This window comes from Pristiophorus japonicus, chromosome 15 (genome assembly GCF_044704955.1).
Source record: "Pristiophorus japonicus isolate sPriJap1 chromosome 15, sPriJap1.hap1, whole genome shotgun sequence".
Lineage (NCBI taxonomy): Eukaryota > Metazoa > Chordata > Chondrichthyes > Pristiophoridae > Pristiophorus > Pristiophorus japonicus.
The window spans coordinates 93,450,379-93,468,320 of record NC_091991.1 but is presented as its reverse complement, the minus strand read 5'-3'; the positions used below and the strand labels follow the sequence as shown (position 1 = coordinate 93,468,320).

The following is a 17,942-nucleotide window of genomic DNA, read 5'->3' as shown; positions in this document are numbered from 1 at the left end:
CTATCAATAAGGTTTACACTGTATATACCATGCTAGCACCACTAGAGGGTGCAACTGGTGGAGACCGGGGTTTCCTGCCCCTGTGGCAGAGGCTGTCCATCAGAGTGCACTGCGGTGGGAGACCTGAGGATCACCTGCAAAGGTGTGCAGGGCCCAGTATAAAAGGCTGCCCACCATGCTTGTGCCTCACTCTGGAGTTACGAGTAAAGGACCAAGGTCACTACAGTTTGAGTACAACACATTGCCTCGTGGAGTCATTCATAAGTGCATTACAGACATAACAACTGGCGACAAGAATAAGGGCTTTCACACTACCTTTGGCACACTAAAAGACTTTGCAGAGAGTGATGATTGGGATGCCTTCACGGAAAGGCTCGAGCAATATTTCGTGGCAAACGACCTGGCAGGGGAGATGGACACACTGACGGAGAAGCACGAGGCTATACTGCTGACCAGTTGTGGGCCCAAGGTTTACCGCTTTGTCAGGGACTTACTGGCACCCACGGAGGTCAAGGATAAGATATACGATGAGCAGACTGAACTAATTCACGACCAACTAAAACCAAAACAGAGCATCCTCACAGCCAGGCACAGATTCTACATGCACCGCAGACCTAAGGGCCAGGAGATTGCAAAATATGCTGCCGACCTCAGGAGACTTGCGGCACTGTGTGATTACGGCACGCACCTCAACGAAGCATTGTGAGACATCTTCGTTATGGGAATTGACGTTGAGGACCTCCTTCACAAGCTATTATCAGCTGACACCACAGTTAACCTGCAAAAGGCCATCAGCATCAGTCAGGCATTCATGACCTGCAGCACCAAGCAAATTATTCATCCTGTAGACTCAAACCCAGCAAGTACTGTACACAGAATTGTGCCTTTCACAGGCAAGACTGTATAACGTGGCTCTGCCTAGGGCAGAGAGCACAGACCTCAGGGTTCCAGAACTCAGAGTCTGCCAAGGGGTGCTAATCGAGTAGCACCATGCTGGCGTTGTGGAGGAAACCATAGGGCTCACCAGTGTCGGTTTGCTGAGTGCGTATGTAAAGCCTGTAACATGCAGGGCCACCTCCAGCATATGTGTAAAAAAAAATACGACTCATCGTCTAGCAGAGAAATTGGTAGTTTGAATCCAGTATGATGGTAGTATGATGATTTGGCCAGAGAGGCAGCTCAGCTCCAAGAAGAAGTGTATGGAGTGTATACCTGCACCACCGATTGTCCACCAGTGAAGATGGAAGTTGAGATAAATGGTGTTCCAGTATTCATGGAAGTGGACATGGGAGTGAGCCAGTCAAGGATGAGCCAGGATGCCTTTCAGAGGCTATGGAACAAAAAACGACCCAAGCTGGTTCCAGTACAGGAAAAGTGCGCACCTACACCAAAGAGCTGATCCCAGTCCTTGGTAGTGTGGATGTAAGTGTAATCTATAATGGCGTGGTGCACAAGTTACCTCTGTGGATTGTTGCAGGTGATAGTCCAACCCTACTCAGATGGGGAAGATCCAGTGAAAATGGGAAGACCTCTTCACTCCAGCAATCGATGTCCCCCTTGCTCAGAGGCAGAGCAAAACCTCACCTTCGCTTGGGCCAGGCACCAGAGAACAGGCCAGCGCAGCACCTGAGGCACAGACTGTCTATCACGACTGCGTGGTAATGATCCGACCGGAACGACCTAAAAGTACCTTCCCGGCTCCAGTGGCAGGACTCCTGGGGAGGAAGATCGAATTCACAGGCACTCTTCCAGCTTTTGTGGCAGAATCGCGGGAGAGAAGGATCAAGGCAGTTGACCTTGAGGACAGAGGTAAGATGGCGTCCCTGCTGGAGCGAGGTGCAGCGTGGCTGAAAAAAAAGATGGCCGCGGTCATATCACAAGGTGCAACGCTGAGTGATGAACACGTGGTGTCTAATAAAGGATTTAATTGGGGTAAAGCCAGCAGGGTTCTCTTAAATGAGACCAGCGGGATTCTCTTAAAGGAGACCTGCAATCAACTGAACTTAGAGAGACATTGTATGTATGGCAATCAATGTAATGAACCGATTAAAATTGGGAACAAAATGTTGTTGCGAGATGTCAGGAATAGAGTGTCCCCAAAAGTAGCAAGCAAGCAAATCCTGATGCCCAGCCCCAGGTGTCCCCACAAGTTATAGGTCAACGACCTCAGGAGGGTGAAGGCACTAATCCTGATACCCTGCCCCAGGTGTCCCCACAAGTTATAGGCCAGCGACCTCAGGAGGGTGAAGGCACTAATCCTGATACCCTGCCCCAGGTGTCCCCACAAGCTATAGGCCAGCGACCTCAGGAGGGTGAAGGCAATGATCCTGATGCCCTGCCCCAGGTCTATCCCACGCTGATGGCACCATTCGCCATGGACCTGGAAATGAAAATAGCGCCAATACACGCAATTGGCCGCCGTTGCCCACCACCCGGGTGGAGACGGCGCAGCCCCCAGACCCAGTCGCTACCTCGGCCATGTCTGGGAGCGAAAGATCAGAACCAATGAGTTCCCCAAATGAGACCTGGAACAGCCAGGTTCCCAACACCGTTAGAGAGCAGGCAGAAGACTCTGCAGCCCTCAAAGGAGGACAGGGAGGCCACACACATGTGTGGCTCTGCCCACCACTAGGCAACGGCAAAGGCCCTGAGTCCTGGCAAGGTGAGCGAACCAAGCCCACCCTGCTAGCAGCGGGTGCAGCGTCGCCATCAGATGACTAGGACCCCATCCGGTTGCTCTGGAATCTGCATCCTCGTATACCTGTACTGCTACCTCAGTACTTACCATGACTGAACCATGAATCCAACCTACCCAATCCTGGCGCACGACCGCAAAAAGTAACGAATTTAAGTCACTGAACCGAGGTGACACGATACAAACTCTCCCCCCAGTCTCTCTCTCACTCCCTCTCCCTCCCCCGGTCTCTCTCTCTCTCTCCCAGTCTCTCTCTATCCCCCAAGTCTCTCTCTCCCTCTCGCTTAACCAGTCTCTCTCTCTCGCTCTCTCGCTCTCTCTCTCTCTCTCTCTCTCTCTCTCCACCCAGTCTCTCTCTCTCCCTCTCCCTCCCCCAATCTCTCTCTCTCTCCCAGTCTCTCTCTATCCCCCCAGTCTCTCTCTCTCCCTTACCCAGTCTCTCTCTCTCTCTCTACCCAGTCCATCTCTCTCTCTCTCCCCCAGTCTCTCTCTCTCTTCCACCCCACTCTTGCCACCCCCCTCCCCCACCGCTTCGCAGCATTACGTGGAGTGAATGATTTGGAGCTGGGGTGGGGCGGCGGAGGGGGCAGTGGGGCAGTGCTTGACAGACGCATGGGCAAAAAAAGGCAGTACAAATAGTTACATCGATAAGCGAGTACTTTATATAAGCTTAGTGAGTAAGTGTGGTGTACAGTAATAGATCCTGTTTGTGAAACAGCTGTCTTTGATTGTCAGCAGACATAGATAGTGGTGAATCTTCCATTTTCCTTTCAGGTGCCGTGGATTCACTAACAGCAGATCCTGCATTGATACTGATCATCGTTGGATGTTTAATATTCTGTATCACGTTTCTGGGCTGCGCTGGGGCACTGCGTGATATTCAGATCCTGCTAAAAATAGTGAGTACTCGATAATATGTCTCACCCCCTGCAAAAGACAAGAATGAACTTGCATTTCTAAAGCTTAGAATTGCAGTAGGACAAAGTGTTGTGTATGCAATAACTGTTAGACTGAGTACTGTTTAACTCCAAGAGGTATGACCTTGGCTCTGCTTTATTAAGGCCCAAAGTGACTCATATACAAAATGGCTGGCCTTTTATACTTGGGCTGCACACCCGTGCGTGCAGCCCAATGGCCTCAAACAGTGGTGCCATCTAGTGGCTAGTGACCCCAAAAGTACATACATGACAATACCCCCCTCTGAGATATTAACACAGTATTTTACAAATTGAGACGGTCCGGTGTTTTACGCTCCCGGGTTGACCGTCTCAGTTTAACTCCAGCCTTGGGTGAGTGGTCAGAGTCTGTTGTGACTGGTGGCTGGGTGGCTGACCTGGTGGGAGTGGCAATGGTCATGTCAGAGATTGAAAGTCCATTTTCATTGAACATGTCAGTGATTGAAAGTCCCGATTCACTGATGACCACTGAGTCCTCTGATGACTGGGGCTAGGTTGGTTGGTCGTCGATTGTCTCTTCCTCCGACTGTTCCGGTTCGTCTGTGTGCTGCAGCTTTTTCTGATCCATGTTTCCTGCATGTTTGCCCATTTTTGAGCTTGACAATAAATACTCTGTTGCCCTCCTTGGCCATGACAGTACCAGCGATCCACTTGGGACACTGACCATCATTCAGAACATATACACCCTGACTTTGTCTTCTATATTCAACATGATTATTCAAGTCAGGGTGTACAAGAGATAGCTTGGTCTTAAGACCTCTCTTCATCGTTAGCTCAGCAGGCGAGACCCCAGTAAGCGTGTGTGGTCTTGTCCTGTAACTCAACATTATGCATGACAGGCGGGTCTGCAGTGACCCTTGGGCTACTCGCTTCATACTCTGTTTTATGATTTGGACAGCACATTCTGCTTGCCCATTGGATGCAGGTTTGAATGGTGCTGACCGTCCATGTTTAATACCATTGAGTTTCATGAACTCTTGAAACTCCTGACTGGTGAAGCGCGATCCGTTGTCGCTAACAACGATGTCAGGCAGACCATGTGTCGTGAACATCACACTGAGATTCTCAATAGTAGCTGTGGATGTGCTGGCTGATATGATCATACACTCTATCCACTTCGAATATGCATCCACCACAACTAAAAATATTTTCCCCAAGAAGGGACCTGCAAAGTCTATGTGGATCCTGGACCATGGTTTGGATGGCCACGACCGCAGACTCAGCGGCGATTCCGCTGGTGCTTTGCTGAGCTGCATGCAAATGTTGCACTGATGCACACATGATTCCAGCTCAGAGTCAATTCCCGGCCACCATGCAAGAGACCTGGCGATGGCTTTCATCATTACAATGCCGGGATGTGTGCTATGTAGCTCACATACAAATTTCTCTCTCCCTTTCTTGGGCATGACAACACAATTGCCCCACAGTATAGACAGTTCATCTTTGCGACGAATGTAAGGTTTGGTCTCCTCGCACATTTACTTGGGTATGGCAGACCAATCACCTTTGAGGATGCAACTCTTCACCACCGATAAAATCGGTTCCTGGCTGGTCCAGGTCTTAACTTGTTGAGCCGTGACAGGGGTTCCTTCACTCTCAAAAGCATCCATAACTAACAATAGTTCCGCTGGTTGTGGCGTTTCCATCTCCGGTGTGGACAACGGCAGACGGCTCAAAGCATAGGCACAATTTTCGTTGCCAGGTCTATGGCGAATGGCATAATCATAAGCGGATAATTTCAGTGCCCATCTCTGGATGCAGGATGAAGCATTGGTATTGATATCTCTGTTTTCAGAGAACAGTGAAATGAGCGGCTTGTGATCTGTCTCCAGTTCAAACCGAAGACCAAACAGGTACTGATGCATCTTTTTAACCCCATACACACACAGGCTTCTTTCGTTACCATGCTGTAGGCTCTTTCCGCTTTAGACAAACTTTTTGAAGCATACAAGACTGGTTGAAGTTTACCCGACTCATTAGCTTGTTGGAGTACGCAACCAATCCCATATGACAAAGCATCACAGGCCATTGCTAAACGTTTACATGGGTCATAATGTACCAGAAGCTTGTTAGAGCAAAGCAGATTAGTGGCTTTCTCAAAAGCTCTGTCTTGAGATGCACCCCACACCCAGTTGTCGCCTTTTCTTAGCAGCATGTGCAGTGGTTCTAATAAGGTGCTCAATTTAGGTAGGAAGTTACCGAAGTAGTTGAGTAGACCCAGGAACGAATGCAGCTCTGTCACATTCTGCGGCTTGGGTGCATTCTAGATGGCCTTGGTTTTCGTGTCCCTGGGCCTGATGCCGTCAGCAGCAATTTTCCTCCCCAGGAATTCGACCTCTGCTGCCATGAAGACGCACTTCGAGCGTTTCAGTCTGAGTCCCACTTTGTCCAGACGATGTAGTACCTCTTCCAGGTTGTTCAGATGTTCCACGGAGTGACGACCTGTGATCAGGATGTCATCTTGGAACATGATGGTTCTGGGAACGGACTTCAGTAGACTCTCCATGTTCCTCTGAAATATTGCTGCAACCGAACGAATTCCAAAAGGGCACTTGTGCTAAATAAACAGTCCTTTATGCGTGTTAATGCATGTAAGTCTCTTCGACTTCTCGACCAGCCCCTGTGTCATGTAGGCCGACGTCAAGTCCAGTTTGGTGAACGGCTTCCCCCCAGCTAGCGTTGCAAACAAGTCAGTAACGGGTACTGATCCTGTTTCGAAACCCTGTTGCTCGTAGCCTTGTAGTCTCCACAGATTCTGACTGTGCCATCACTTTTCAGCACAGGAAGAATGGGGCTGGCCCATTCATTAAATTCAACCGGTGATATGATCCCTTCATGCTGGAGCCTGTCCAGTTCGATTTCGACCTTCTCCCTCATCATATATGGAACTGCCCGAGCTTTATGATGGACGGGTCTTGCATGCGAGTCCACGTGGATCTGCACCTTGGCACCCGTGAAGTTTCCGATGCCTGGTTCAAACAGCGAGGGGAACTTGCTCAGTACTTGGGCACATGGAGTATCTTCCTCCGACGACAGTGCCTTGATGTCATTCCAGCGCATCTGATTTTTTCAAGCCAGTTACTGCTGAACAGCGTTGGGCCATTGCCTGGGACAATCTATAGCGGTAACTTGTGAACCGACATCATACGACACTTTAATTGTGGCACTGCCAATCACTGTTATGAGTTCTTTGGTGTATGTGCGCAACTTGGCATTTACTGGACTCAGCCTGGACCTCACAGCCTTAGTATCCCACAGCTTGTCGAATGTCCTCTGGCTCATTATCGATTGACTCACCCCCGTATCCAGTTCCATTGATACCGGCACCCCATTAAATTTCACGTTGATCATTATCGGTTTGCTCTTAGTTAGGAACGAATACAGTCCATACACTTCCTCCTCTGGTATCTCGGATTGCGTATCCGGATCCGCACTAGTCTGACCATCATCCTCCACGTCGTGTGTCGCAGCACGCTTGCTCATCTGCGGGCACTTGCACTGGAGATGCCCCACTCTCAAACAACCTTTGCAACTATATTGCTTAAATCGGCACTGCTGGTGCTGGTGATTTCCCCCAATGCAAACACGGAGAATTCGGATGTATTCCCACTGGCGGACTTTGGACAGCCACAGGTTTCGCGTATACAGTCGGGTAGGCCCTGCCACATGCTGTTCTGTCGAACGCCGAATCAATCATATTTATAGTACTTGTCGAGTTTTGATTTTTGACTGATATCTGCTTTAGACTTCCATCCATCGTCATGCATGACTGAGCAATCGTGATGGCCCTATTCAAGTCCAACGTATCCTCCGCCAGTAGTTTACGCAGGATCACCTCATGGTTGATGCCGATTACAAAGAAGTCCTGCAGCATGTCTGCCAAATCAGCCCCGAACTTACACAGTCCCGCTAGACTTCTCAGGTTGGCAACGAATTCCGCCGCATTCTGGCCCTCTGAGCGAATGTGCATGTAAAATCTGTATCTCAAGATGATGATGCCTTCGTCTGGCTTAAGGTGGCCCTGTACCAGTGTACACAATTCTTCATTCATCTTCTCTGTTGGATCACAGGCAGGAGTAGATTCTTTATCGGACCATAAGTTTTTGGACCGCGAACCGTGAGGAACATCGCCCGCGCCGATCTGCGTCGCCGACCTCCTCCATTTTGTTGGCCACGAAGAACTGGTTCAAACAGCTCACAAAGTTTACCCAATCTTCTTCTTCCACAAATCGCTCCAACAATCCAATTGTGCTCATTTTTGCATGCAAAGGTTCTTGTTGCCTCGTCGCCAAATGTTGTGTATGCAATAACTGTTAGACTGAGTACAGTTTAACTCCAAGAGCTATAACCTTGGCTCTGCTTTATTAATGCCCAAAGTGATTAATATACAAACTGGCTGGCCTTTTATACATGGCTGCACACCAGTGCGTGCAACCCAATGGCCTCCAACAGTGACGCCATCTAGTGGCTAGTGATCCCAAAAGTACATACATGACACAAAGGTTTGAAATGTGTCTTACTGATTCATTTAATTTATAACATAAGTGGAAAGTAATATAAATTGTTTCTAACACCATCACATTTGAATAATACCTTCTCTGTGATGACCTCATAAAGAAATCGGACTGAGAGTCATCCAAAAACAATAGGAATGGAAAGAAAGAAAAAGAAAAACTTACATTTATATAGTGCCTTTCACGACCTCAGGACATCCCAAAGCGCTTTACAGCCAATGAAGTACCTTTGAAGTGTAGTCACTGTTGTAATGCAGGGAAACGCAGTAGCCAACCTGCACACAGCAAGCTCCCACATACAGCAGTGAGATAATGACCAGATAATCTGTTTTTAGTGATGTTAGTTGAGGGATAAATATTGGCCAAGACCAGAACATTAGACTCCAGTATTTGCATGTGTGATATTCTCACAATCAACAGGAATATCATATCCCAAGGACCAATCAGGCCATGAACATCGAGGTAGTTGGCATTACTGAAGATGCCCCATGTAGGCCCATCTACCAATGTGCAGGAGGTGTCTGTCTGGTCTCTGCGATGCCCAGTGCCTCCTGCCCCTTACCACCCTATCAGGGAGTGCCGAGCCGCAGTATTCAAACCAACGAGCTGGCCCCTTCAAATGACCAATGAAGTGTCAGATTTCATGCAGGGCACCAGATAGGGCATGGCCATCTCATGACCCAACACAAAGAGTTGCAAGACCTCCTCCATCCCAAGTAACAGCCAGCCACCAGCCACCAGGCTCACCGCTCCCACTGGGCAAGCACCTCAGAGGAACACTAGATTAGGCTGCAGAAGGAGCACCACGTATAACATAGAAATCTAGAAACATAGAAATTTACAGCGCAGAAGGAGGCCATTCGGCCCATCGTGCCCGCGCCGGCCGACAAAGAGCCGCACGGCCCTTCGTCAGCAGCCCTAAAGGTTACATATAAACCCATGAACAATAACGGAAAGGCAAAGAGCACCCAGCCCAACCAGTCTACCCCACACCACTGCAACACCCCTTATACTAAAAACATCGACACTCCACCCCAACTGGAGCCATGTGATCCCCTGGGAGAGGCAAAAACCAGATAAAAACCCAGGCCAATTTAGAGAGAAAAAATCTTGGATGAAAACTAGTCCAGGAGATCACCCTGGCTGTATTGTATTCCCTGCAGTACTTCCCTGTGTGCACCAACCAACAAAAGGTCGTCTAGTCTAATCCCAATTACCAGCTCTAGGTCCGTAACCCTGCAGGTTACGGCACTTTAAGTGCCCATCCAACCATCTCTTAAAAGTGGTGAGGGTTTCTGTATTCACCACTCTTCCAGGCAGCGCGTTCCAGATCCCCACAACCCTCTGCGTAAAGAAGCCCCTCCCTCAAATCCCTCTAAACCTTCCACCAACCACCTTAAAACTATGCCCCCTCGTAATAGACCCCTCCACCAATGGGAATGGACCCTTACTATCCACTATGTCCAGGCCCCTCAATATTTTGTACACCTCGATGAGGTCTCCTCTCAACCTCCTCTGTTCCAATGAGAACAAACCCAGCCTATCCAATCTGTCCTCATAACTAAGATTCTCCATTCCAGGCAGCATCCTAGTAAATCTGCACCCTCTCTAGTGCAATCACATCCTTCCTATAATATGGCGACCAGAATTGCACACAGTACTCCAGCTGTGGCCTAACCAAAGTATTATACAATTTAAGCATAACCTCCCTGCTCTTATATTCTATGCCTTGGCCAATAAAGGCAAGCATTCCATATGCCTTCTTAACCACCTTATCCACCTGGCCTGCTACTTTCAGGGATCTGTGGACAAGCACTCCAAGGTCCTTTTGTTCATCTACACTATTAAGTGGCCTACTACTTAATGTGTATGCCCTTATTAGCCCTCCCAAAGTGCATCACCTCAAACTTCTCTGAATTAAATTCCATTTGCCACTGCTCTGCCCACCTGACCAGTAGATTGATATTCTCCTGCAGCCCATAACTTTCCTCTTCATTATCAACCACACAGACAATTTTAGTGTTGTCTGCAAACTTCTTAATCATACTTCCTATATTCAAATCTAAATTGTTGATATATACCTCAAAAAGCAAGGGTCCCAGCACTGAGCCCTGTGGAACCTCATTGGAAATATCCTTCCAGTCACAAAAACATCCATCAATCATTACCCTTTGCTTCCTACCTTCAAGCCAATTTTGGATCCAACTTGACACTTTGCCCTGGATCCCATGGGCTTTAACCTTCATGACCAGTCTACCATGTGGGACCTTATCAAAAGCCTTGCTAAAGTCCATATATACTACACCGTATGCACTACCCTCATCGACCCTCTTGGTTACCTCCTCAAAAAATTCAATCAAATTAGTCAAACACAATCTTCCCTTAACAAATCCGTGCTGACTGCCCCTAATTAATCCTTGCCTATCCAAATGCAGATTTATCCTGTCTTTCAGGATTTTTTCCAATAATTTTCCCACCACTGAGGTTAGGCTGACAGGCCTGTAATTACTCGGCCTATCCCTTTTTCCCTTCTTAAACAAGGGTATTACATTAGCAGACCTCCAATCCTCCGGCACCATGCCCATATCCAAAGAGGACTGGAAAATGATGGTCAAGGCCTCTGCTATTTCCTCTTTTACTTCTCTCAACAACCTGGGATGCATTTCATCTGGGCCTGGGGACTTAGCTATTTTCAAAGCTATTTTCAAACCCCTTAATACCCTCTCTCACTATATTTATTTCATCTAGAATATCACACTCCTCCTCTATAGCAGGATCTGAATTACCTCTTTCCTTTGTGAAAACAGATGCAAAGTATTCGTTAAGGACCCTACCAACATCTTCCGCCTCCTCACAAAGATTACCCTCATGGTCTCTAATAGGCCCTACCCTTTCCTTAGTTACCCTCTTACTCTTAATATATTTATAGAACATCTTAGGGTTTTCTTTAATTTTACTGGCCAAGAATTTCTTGTGCTCTCTCTTAGCATTCTTAATATCCTTTTTAATTAATGTACTTTCTACTAGCAACCCCGTGAGAAGCAACTCCTGGAACCTCTGTGGGTGTTGGCAACCCAACAAGCAGTTCAGCAGGTGTGGAGACGAAGATTGAGTTTTGACACTGGAGCCTCAATTTCCCCGATCCCCGCTCGCTACCAGCAAGGTGCCAGGCCGGGAGAGCAGCCTCATAGATTTTCCCCATGCAGTGCAAATGTAGGTTGCATCCGGAGTCAGGACCCAAACTGAGGCCTGTGCTCCAGAGTGAGCACAGGCTCTAACTCCAGACTTACACTATACAAGCTGAACACCACTGAGAAGCAGGAAGCCACACCCATTGCTATCATTGGATGGGTTAATGCTACAAACTCCCGTTCCCAATACACTTCTGGTGTGTGCTCCCTGATGTGAAACTCTGTGTTGGGAGAGTGATTTCTGAAACACACACTCATAATCTCTCGATTGAAAGTTTTAAAAAAATATTTAAACAAAACTCCACAATATCAATGCCTGTACACTCAAGGCTCGAGCTTAAGATTGGTTCAGGAGAATAGTTGACAGTAATGTTGACGGTTTAAATAAAGTGATGGTTCTTTCAGGTTTAACAGTAGATTTGCATTCTATTTCTGGGTGACCCTTGCTCATCTGCACTGCATAAACTGAGCGTTGTACCTTTATTGGCAGTTCATGTGGACCCTCCTGCTCATCCTGCTGCTTCAGGCAACAGGTGCCACGCTTGGCTTCATATTCTCCGAAAAGGTAACTTGATTAGTCATTTATTTTTGTTTTCTTTTGTGCAATAATTTCCGTGCTGGTCGAAGTGAGGGGTGTTGGTGCAGGGGGATAGAAGAATCCCGAGTGAGTGAGCTCTCCGAGGCACAGGGTTATTCTGCTTGGGCAATGTACAGTGAGCTGTGTACCCACGTGTAATGTGCATGGCCAACCATGCCGCTTCCAGTGGAGAACGGAACGAATTGGATCGCCCTCTCAAAGAGCACGATGGGCCGAGTGACCTCCCTCTGTGTTGTAAGATTCTATGAATTTAATGTCTGTGGTGAGCTCCTGGCCTGGTCTAGCCCCCCATGCTCCCTGGCATGTGTTGGCGATGGATGCAGGTCTGAGGCATGCTTGGCTTCATATTCTCCCAAATGGCAGGCACTCAGAACGTTGAACCCGTGGGGGCGGATCTTCGGCTCCTCTGCACTCTGTTTTTCGCCCCGGAGTGGCGGCAATGGCGGCGGTGAGGTGTTTTGGGCGTGCGCTCAGCCTCCAGCACCCCGCAGGGATTTCCGGGGCCAGTTTTGCGGTGACACGGAGCAGTGCTGCTCCTGGTTGCAACACCGGCGTGCTTTGTGACTCCTGCCCGACCCGTACGCCCCGCAGAGCACCCTGCTGTGACCGCCTGGGGAATCGGGCAGGGAACCTATGCCGAAAGCAGGGAGGTAAGTAATGCCATCCTTGGGTAAGCGTGATTTCTTTTTCTTTTAATTGTTTTTGCGACTTATGTTGTGGTGGCATGGGCAATGTTTTGGGAATGTTTCTGTGGGGTCCCCCCCTCAGGTATCTCTGGGAGCACTCCCGGCCTGGCTCTTTAGTTCGGGAGTTTCCCATCCTAACGCCCCGAGAGAGGTGTACAACGCCTCCCTTAGTGCTCCACCCCCTGACTCAGAGCCCAGCTGCCCAGTGTTACTGACTGAGGCGCAAACTGTTCCGGACACTAACCTTACCACTCGCCGCCATTACCGCCCCGAAATCATCAACGCCGAATATCCAGCCCCATACTCTTTTTAAACATTCAGGAAGGTGGATGCTGGTCCCTTCGTTCGTAGTGTCTGGTTTTTCAATGAGGATGGAATCATTCGGTCTTCCTTCCTGTCAGGAATGTAGTCAACAATAACATCGCAAAGCTCAAACTGTTTCTAAGTTATTTTCCATTCATTTAAGGTTGAGAGGAAGAGTGTGGCATTACTGGAGAAAGGGATGATCAGGTACAGGGATGACCTGGACCTACAGAATCTCATTGATTTCATCCAGAAAAAGGTATTGATTCTGCTGTGTCAGTGGTTACAATCTGCTTTGGCTTTGTTTTTCAATAGAATCCTTTAAATGTGGTACTTTCTCAGCACGCAATGCAAAAGAGGCATATTATGGTTAAGCAACTTCAATTGGAGTCAGTTGTCTGTCCCCTCCCTGCCCATTTCTGGTGTCAATTATTTAAATGAGGACTGCAATCTCAGACAGAATAGAAATGCAAAGTTTTGTTGGTGGTATTCGACAGTGATTTTGACAATTTCCTTTGGTGCCTCGATGGATGGATTGAAGTTATTTGATTATATGAGAGGAGTTTATCAAATTTTTGTCAAATTGAATAGTGGCCAGTTTTCTGGTAAAGCATCAAACGGGCAGGCCCTTGTGCCTCCGTGTGTTGTTAGCCCTCCCCATGAAACTCCACTTTTAAATTCCTCTCTGCAAATTTAAAATACAAAATTAGAGAACAGAGCTCCACGAACTGACTACCCTTCCCACTGACCCATACAAAGTGTACTCACTCGACCTATTCTCGATTCCTGATTGCAGAAAATGAGCTTCTTCACTGGATAATGAATTTTTACTTCATACAATTCAATATCCCTTTAAAAAGTAAAGTGACAATTGCTGCTCTGCTGCATTTGGTTCAAAGCTCTTTGCTAAACCTCACCATTCGCTCGATGGTGGGGGAGGAAAGAGGACACCTCGATGCCTGCAAGTGTTAATAAAATCTTCACCTTTGACAAGGAACAGATCTAATCAAGGTCGAAGCCCAGCGACCTCTTGGGATGGTTTTTAGGAGTTAGAACTGCCGCCCACCCTATAGAGGGGACTGTGATTACGTTTGAAATTCTGGAGGTAGAGCTATTTGCATATTCCCGGTAGGGACCTACCTCACCTGTGGAATGGGATTTAGTAGCAGAGCTGTCCGCTGCTTACCTGGCCTGGAATAACCAGCTCGAGAAGATGAAGAAATTGAAAAACTGGTCCCCTGTTCTCCTGAAGCCAATCGGTTCTCGGGAGACCAATCTTTCAGGTAATCCACCTTTTACAATTGAAATATTGGGAAGACCGAAGCCAATGTCTTCGGTCCCTGCCACAAACTCCATCTCCATTGACTCCTTCCCTCTCCCTGGCAACTGTCTGAGCCGGAACCAGACTGTGTCGGTGATTTTAATCGCTGCATCTTTGGTGGTCATACCTTCAGGCGCCTAGGTCTTTATAAAGACCTGGGCTGGCTGGCTGGCTGGCGGGCGTAGGTGCAAGGAGAGCCAACAGGTTCACTGATATGGAGGTGGAGACACTGATGGACGATGTGGAGGACAGAAGAAGAATGCTGTTTCCTGACGTGGGGAGACCTGGTAGACCGCCAGTACGTAATGCATGGAGGGAGATTGCGGGGGAGGTGTCAGGCACCTCCACATATATGAGGACACACCCTCCCAGGAGGGTGCTGGTCAGACTGCATCCGGCCCTTCCAGGATGGCGATGGGTCAACGCCTCCTAGCTCTGAGGCAACGGGGATCATCCTCCTCCTCCTGCACCTCCCCCTCCTCCTCCTCCTGCACCTCCTCTTCCTCCTCCTCCTGCACCTCCTCCTCCTCCTCCTGCACCTCCTCCTCCTCCTGCACCTCCTCCTCCTCCTCCTCCTGCACCTCCTCCTCCTCCTCCTGCACCTCCTCCTCCTCCTGCACCTCCTCCTCCTGCACCTCCTCCTCCTCCTCCTGCACCTCCTCCTCCTCCTCCTCCTGCACCTCCTCCTCCTCCTCCTGCACCTCCTCCTCCTCCTGCACCTCCTCCTCCTCCTCCTCCTGCACCTCCTCCTCCTCCTCCTGCACCTCCTCCTCCTCCTGCACCTCCTCCTCCTGCACCTCCTCCTCCTCCTGCACCTCCTCCTCCTCCTGCACCTCCTCCTCCTCCTCCTCCTGCACCTCCTCCTCCTCCTCCTGCACCTCCTCCTCCTCCTCCTGCACCTCCTCCTCCTCCTCCTGCACCTCCTCCTACTCCTCCTGCGCCGCCTCCTCCTCCTCCGGTGGTACTGCTGGCTTGACCTCCAGCGGCTGTCCCTTCATGATGGCCAGGTTGTCCAGCATGCAGCAGACCATGACGATGATAGAGACCTATTGAGGAGAGTACTGCAAGGTGCCACCAGAGCAGTCCAGGCACTGGAACCTCTGCTTAAGGATGCCTATGCACTGCTTGATGATGCACCTGATGACACAATGAGCGCCATTGTATGCATGCTCTGGCGCTGTCCTGGGGTTCCGCAGAGGAGTGAGCAACCAAGTGGACAGGGGATATCCCTTGTCCCCAAGCAGCCAACCGCAATCCTGATTCGGGCTGGTGAAGACAGCGGGCACACTGATCGGGGGCAGAATGAACGAATCATGGCTGCTGCCTCCCTTGCCCGCTGCCTGTCTGCACGGTGCTGACGGCGATGCCTTCTCCTGCGTGCTGCCCTGCTTCTGACCAGGTGTACCAGGTGTCGCCCTCCCAACACTCTCCCCATCCTCAGGGTCAACTCTGCCAAGCAGGTCTCTGCAGCCCACAGGCCTCCACTAAAGAGTCAGACCTGAAAATTGTACAAAAGTACAGAGGTATGTGCAAACCTCTGAGCAGCACTCAGCAGGTTTAATGGAGCCAAAACAATTAATAAAACTATTAAAAGATAAATACAGTGGATGTTGTAATTATAAATAAAATCACTAAAATTAATAAAACGATTTCCCTACCAAAGGGCCCCGATCGCGGCAACACGATGTCCCGTTCGAGCACTGACTCGAATACCTCGCAGGAGCACTGCTGGGAAAAGGCTTACCTTTTTGTAGCTGGAAATCCCTGTCCTTGCCACTTCCCAGCGGCCCGCACGCTGCAGAGCTCACCACTGGAATGTCTCCTTTACAGTGGCTTCACCGCGCCGTTTCTGACGGAAGTGCACACCGCTCAAATCCCCCCGAGCTGAATATAGCTCGGGGAGGGAAAATCATCCGACCGCGGCGGCCCATCGATTTATCGGTCGCCTGCCCAAACTCCGCGGTAGCCGTCCCTTCGGGGACGGTGAATTTCGGCCCCACAGGCTTTAAGATGGCTGTTAATTTCAGGAAGCCCGTCAGGTGACCTGTTCCCTCTTTATTGTTGTAAACAACAATGGCTGCATTACCACAGTAGTCCACTGGGTGGAGCTATATATATTCTCTCTCCTTAATGAAGAAGTAATTATAACAAACAATCATCATACATAACTTGCATGGTTATACATAACAAAAGATATGGACTTATTTCGCCATATTTACAAATCAAGCTTAACCACTTATTTTCTGTTTCGAAGAGGATACCTTCACTCTCGAACAGAACCTTCCAATCATGGTGTCAAACTCAGATTCATTCTAGGCTGATCCTGAGGAAAGTTTTCTTCCAAGGGATGCCCTTGATTTACATTTGAACTTCTACAACTGCAGACTGTTTGTCTGCCTGACTCGGACTCAGACTTAAATTCTGACTTTCTCTTAGATTTGTTTCCAGTACGTTGGATGTAGGATTTGCTACTGGTGTATCAAAACTAAGTCAGAAATAATTGAATCATTTCAACCTTCAACTCCTTCCACATCTGTAGGTAAAATATGATCAATGCGAACAAACCTAGCCTGTCCATGATCAAACATCTTGACCAAATATGTGCGAGGACCACATATCTTCACCACTCTTCCTGGTAACCACTTTAACCATTTATGGTGATGGTTCTTCACTCTCACCTTCTGATTTAATTTCACACTTCTCTCTTTTACTCTACCTCTATCATGATTCTCTTTCTGTCTTAATTGTTTGTCTTCTACGGACTGACAACGAGAACCTGGTTCATAGCTGTCGTTTGAGAAACAACTCTGCTGGTGTTCTACCAGTAGTTGCATGAGGAGTATTACAATACCATATAGAAAATTAGCCAATTTGTGGTCCAATGGCAACTGTCATTTTTTTGGATTTAGATCTAGCACTTGCTTGATGAGGGCACATTTTGCAATTTGTACTGTGCGCTCTACTGCACCATTTGAAGCAGGGTGATACGGTGGAACCTCGGTATGTTTCACACCATTTTCACTTGTGAACTGTGCAAATTCTTCTGAACAAAATTGTAGTCCATTATCAAACACAATTTCTTCTGGGAGGCCATATGAAGAAAATATCTTTGCATAATGTCTAATGTTTTACTTGTTATTTTCCTCATTGGAAACACCTTGACCCACTTCAAATAGCTCTCAATCACAATGAACAATTGCTGTCCTTCTAGCTCAGCAAAATTGATATGTAGCTTTTGCCACCCCTGGGAGGCCACTTCCATGGCTGTAATGGTACTGATGGTGGTTTCTTGCTTACTGATTGACATGCCATACACTGACTGACGATGTACTCTATATCTTTATCTAGACCTGGCCACCATAAGTAACTGCGTACAAAACTCTTGGTCAAGCATATTCCTAGGTGATGGCCATGAAGATCTCCGAATAATTTGGACCTGAATTTATTTGGTATAACCACTCTTGCACCCCACATGATACAATCTTTAACGACTGATAATTCATTCCTACGAATGAAGAATGGATGAATATCTTTGTCTGTTACCTGGTTTGGCCAGCCATTTGCTATGTAATCATACACCTTTGACATCATTGGGTCACGTTTGGTAGCTCTACCAATCTCTTCAGCTGTGACTGGCAGTTCATTAATGTATGAAAAAAGAACACTTCTTCCCTATCG

The 17,942-nt window shown here is 48.3% G+C and overlaps 1 protein-coding gene across 3 annotated transcripts in view; it reads left to right on the top strand.

Moving 5' to 3' along the window:
- Window positions 1–17,942, top strand: part of LOC139280904 (tetraspanin-33) — a 119,940-nt gene that overhangs the window by 77,934 nt on the left and 24,064 nt on the right. For all 3 annotated transcript variants that reach the window (XM_070900711.1, XM_070900709.1, XM_070900710.1), the window contains 3 exons: window positions 3,470–3,594; window positions 11,847–11,921; window positions 13,107–13,202. In XM_070900711.1, the coding sequence (XP_070756812.1) occupies window positions 3,470–3,594; window positions 11,847–11,921; window positions 13,107–13,202 (296 nt within the window). The remainder of the gene's footprint in view (window positions 1–3,469; window positions 3,595–11,846; window positions 11,922–13,106; window positions 13,203–17,942) is intronic.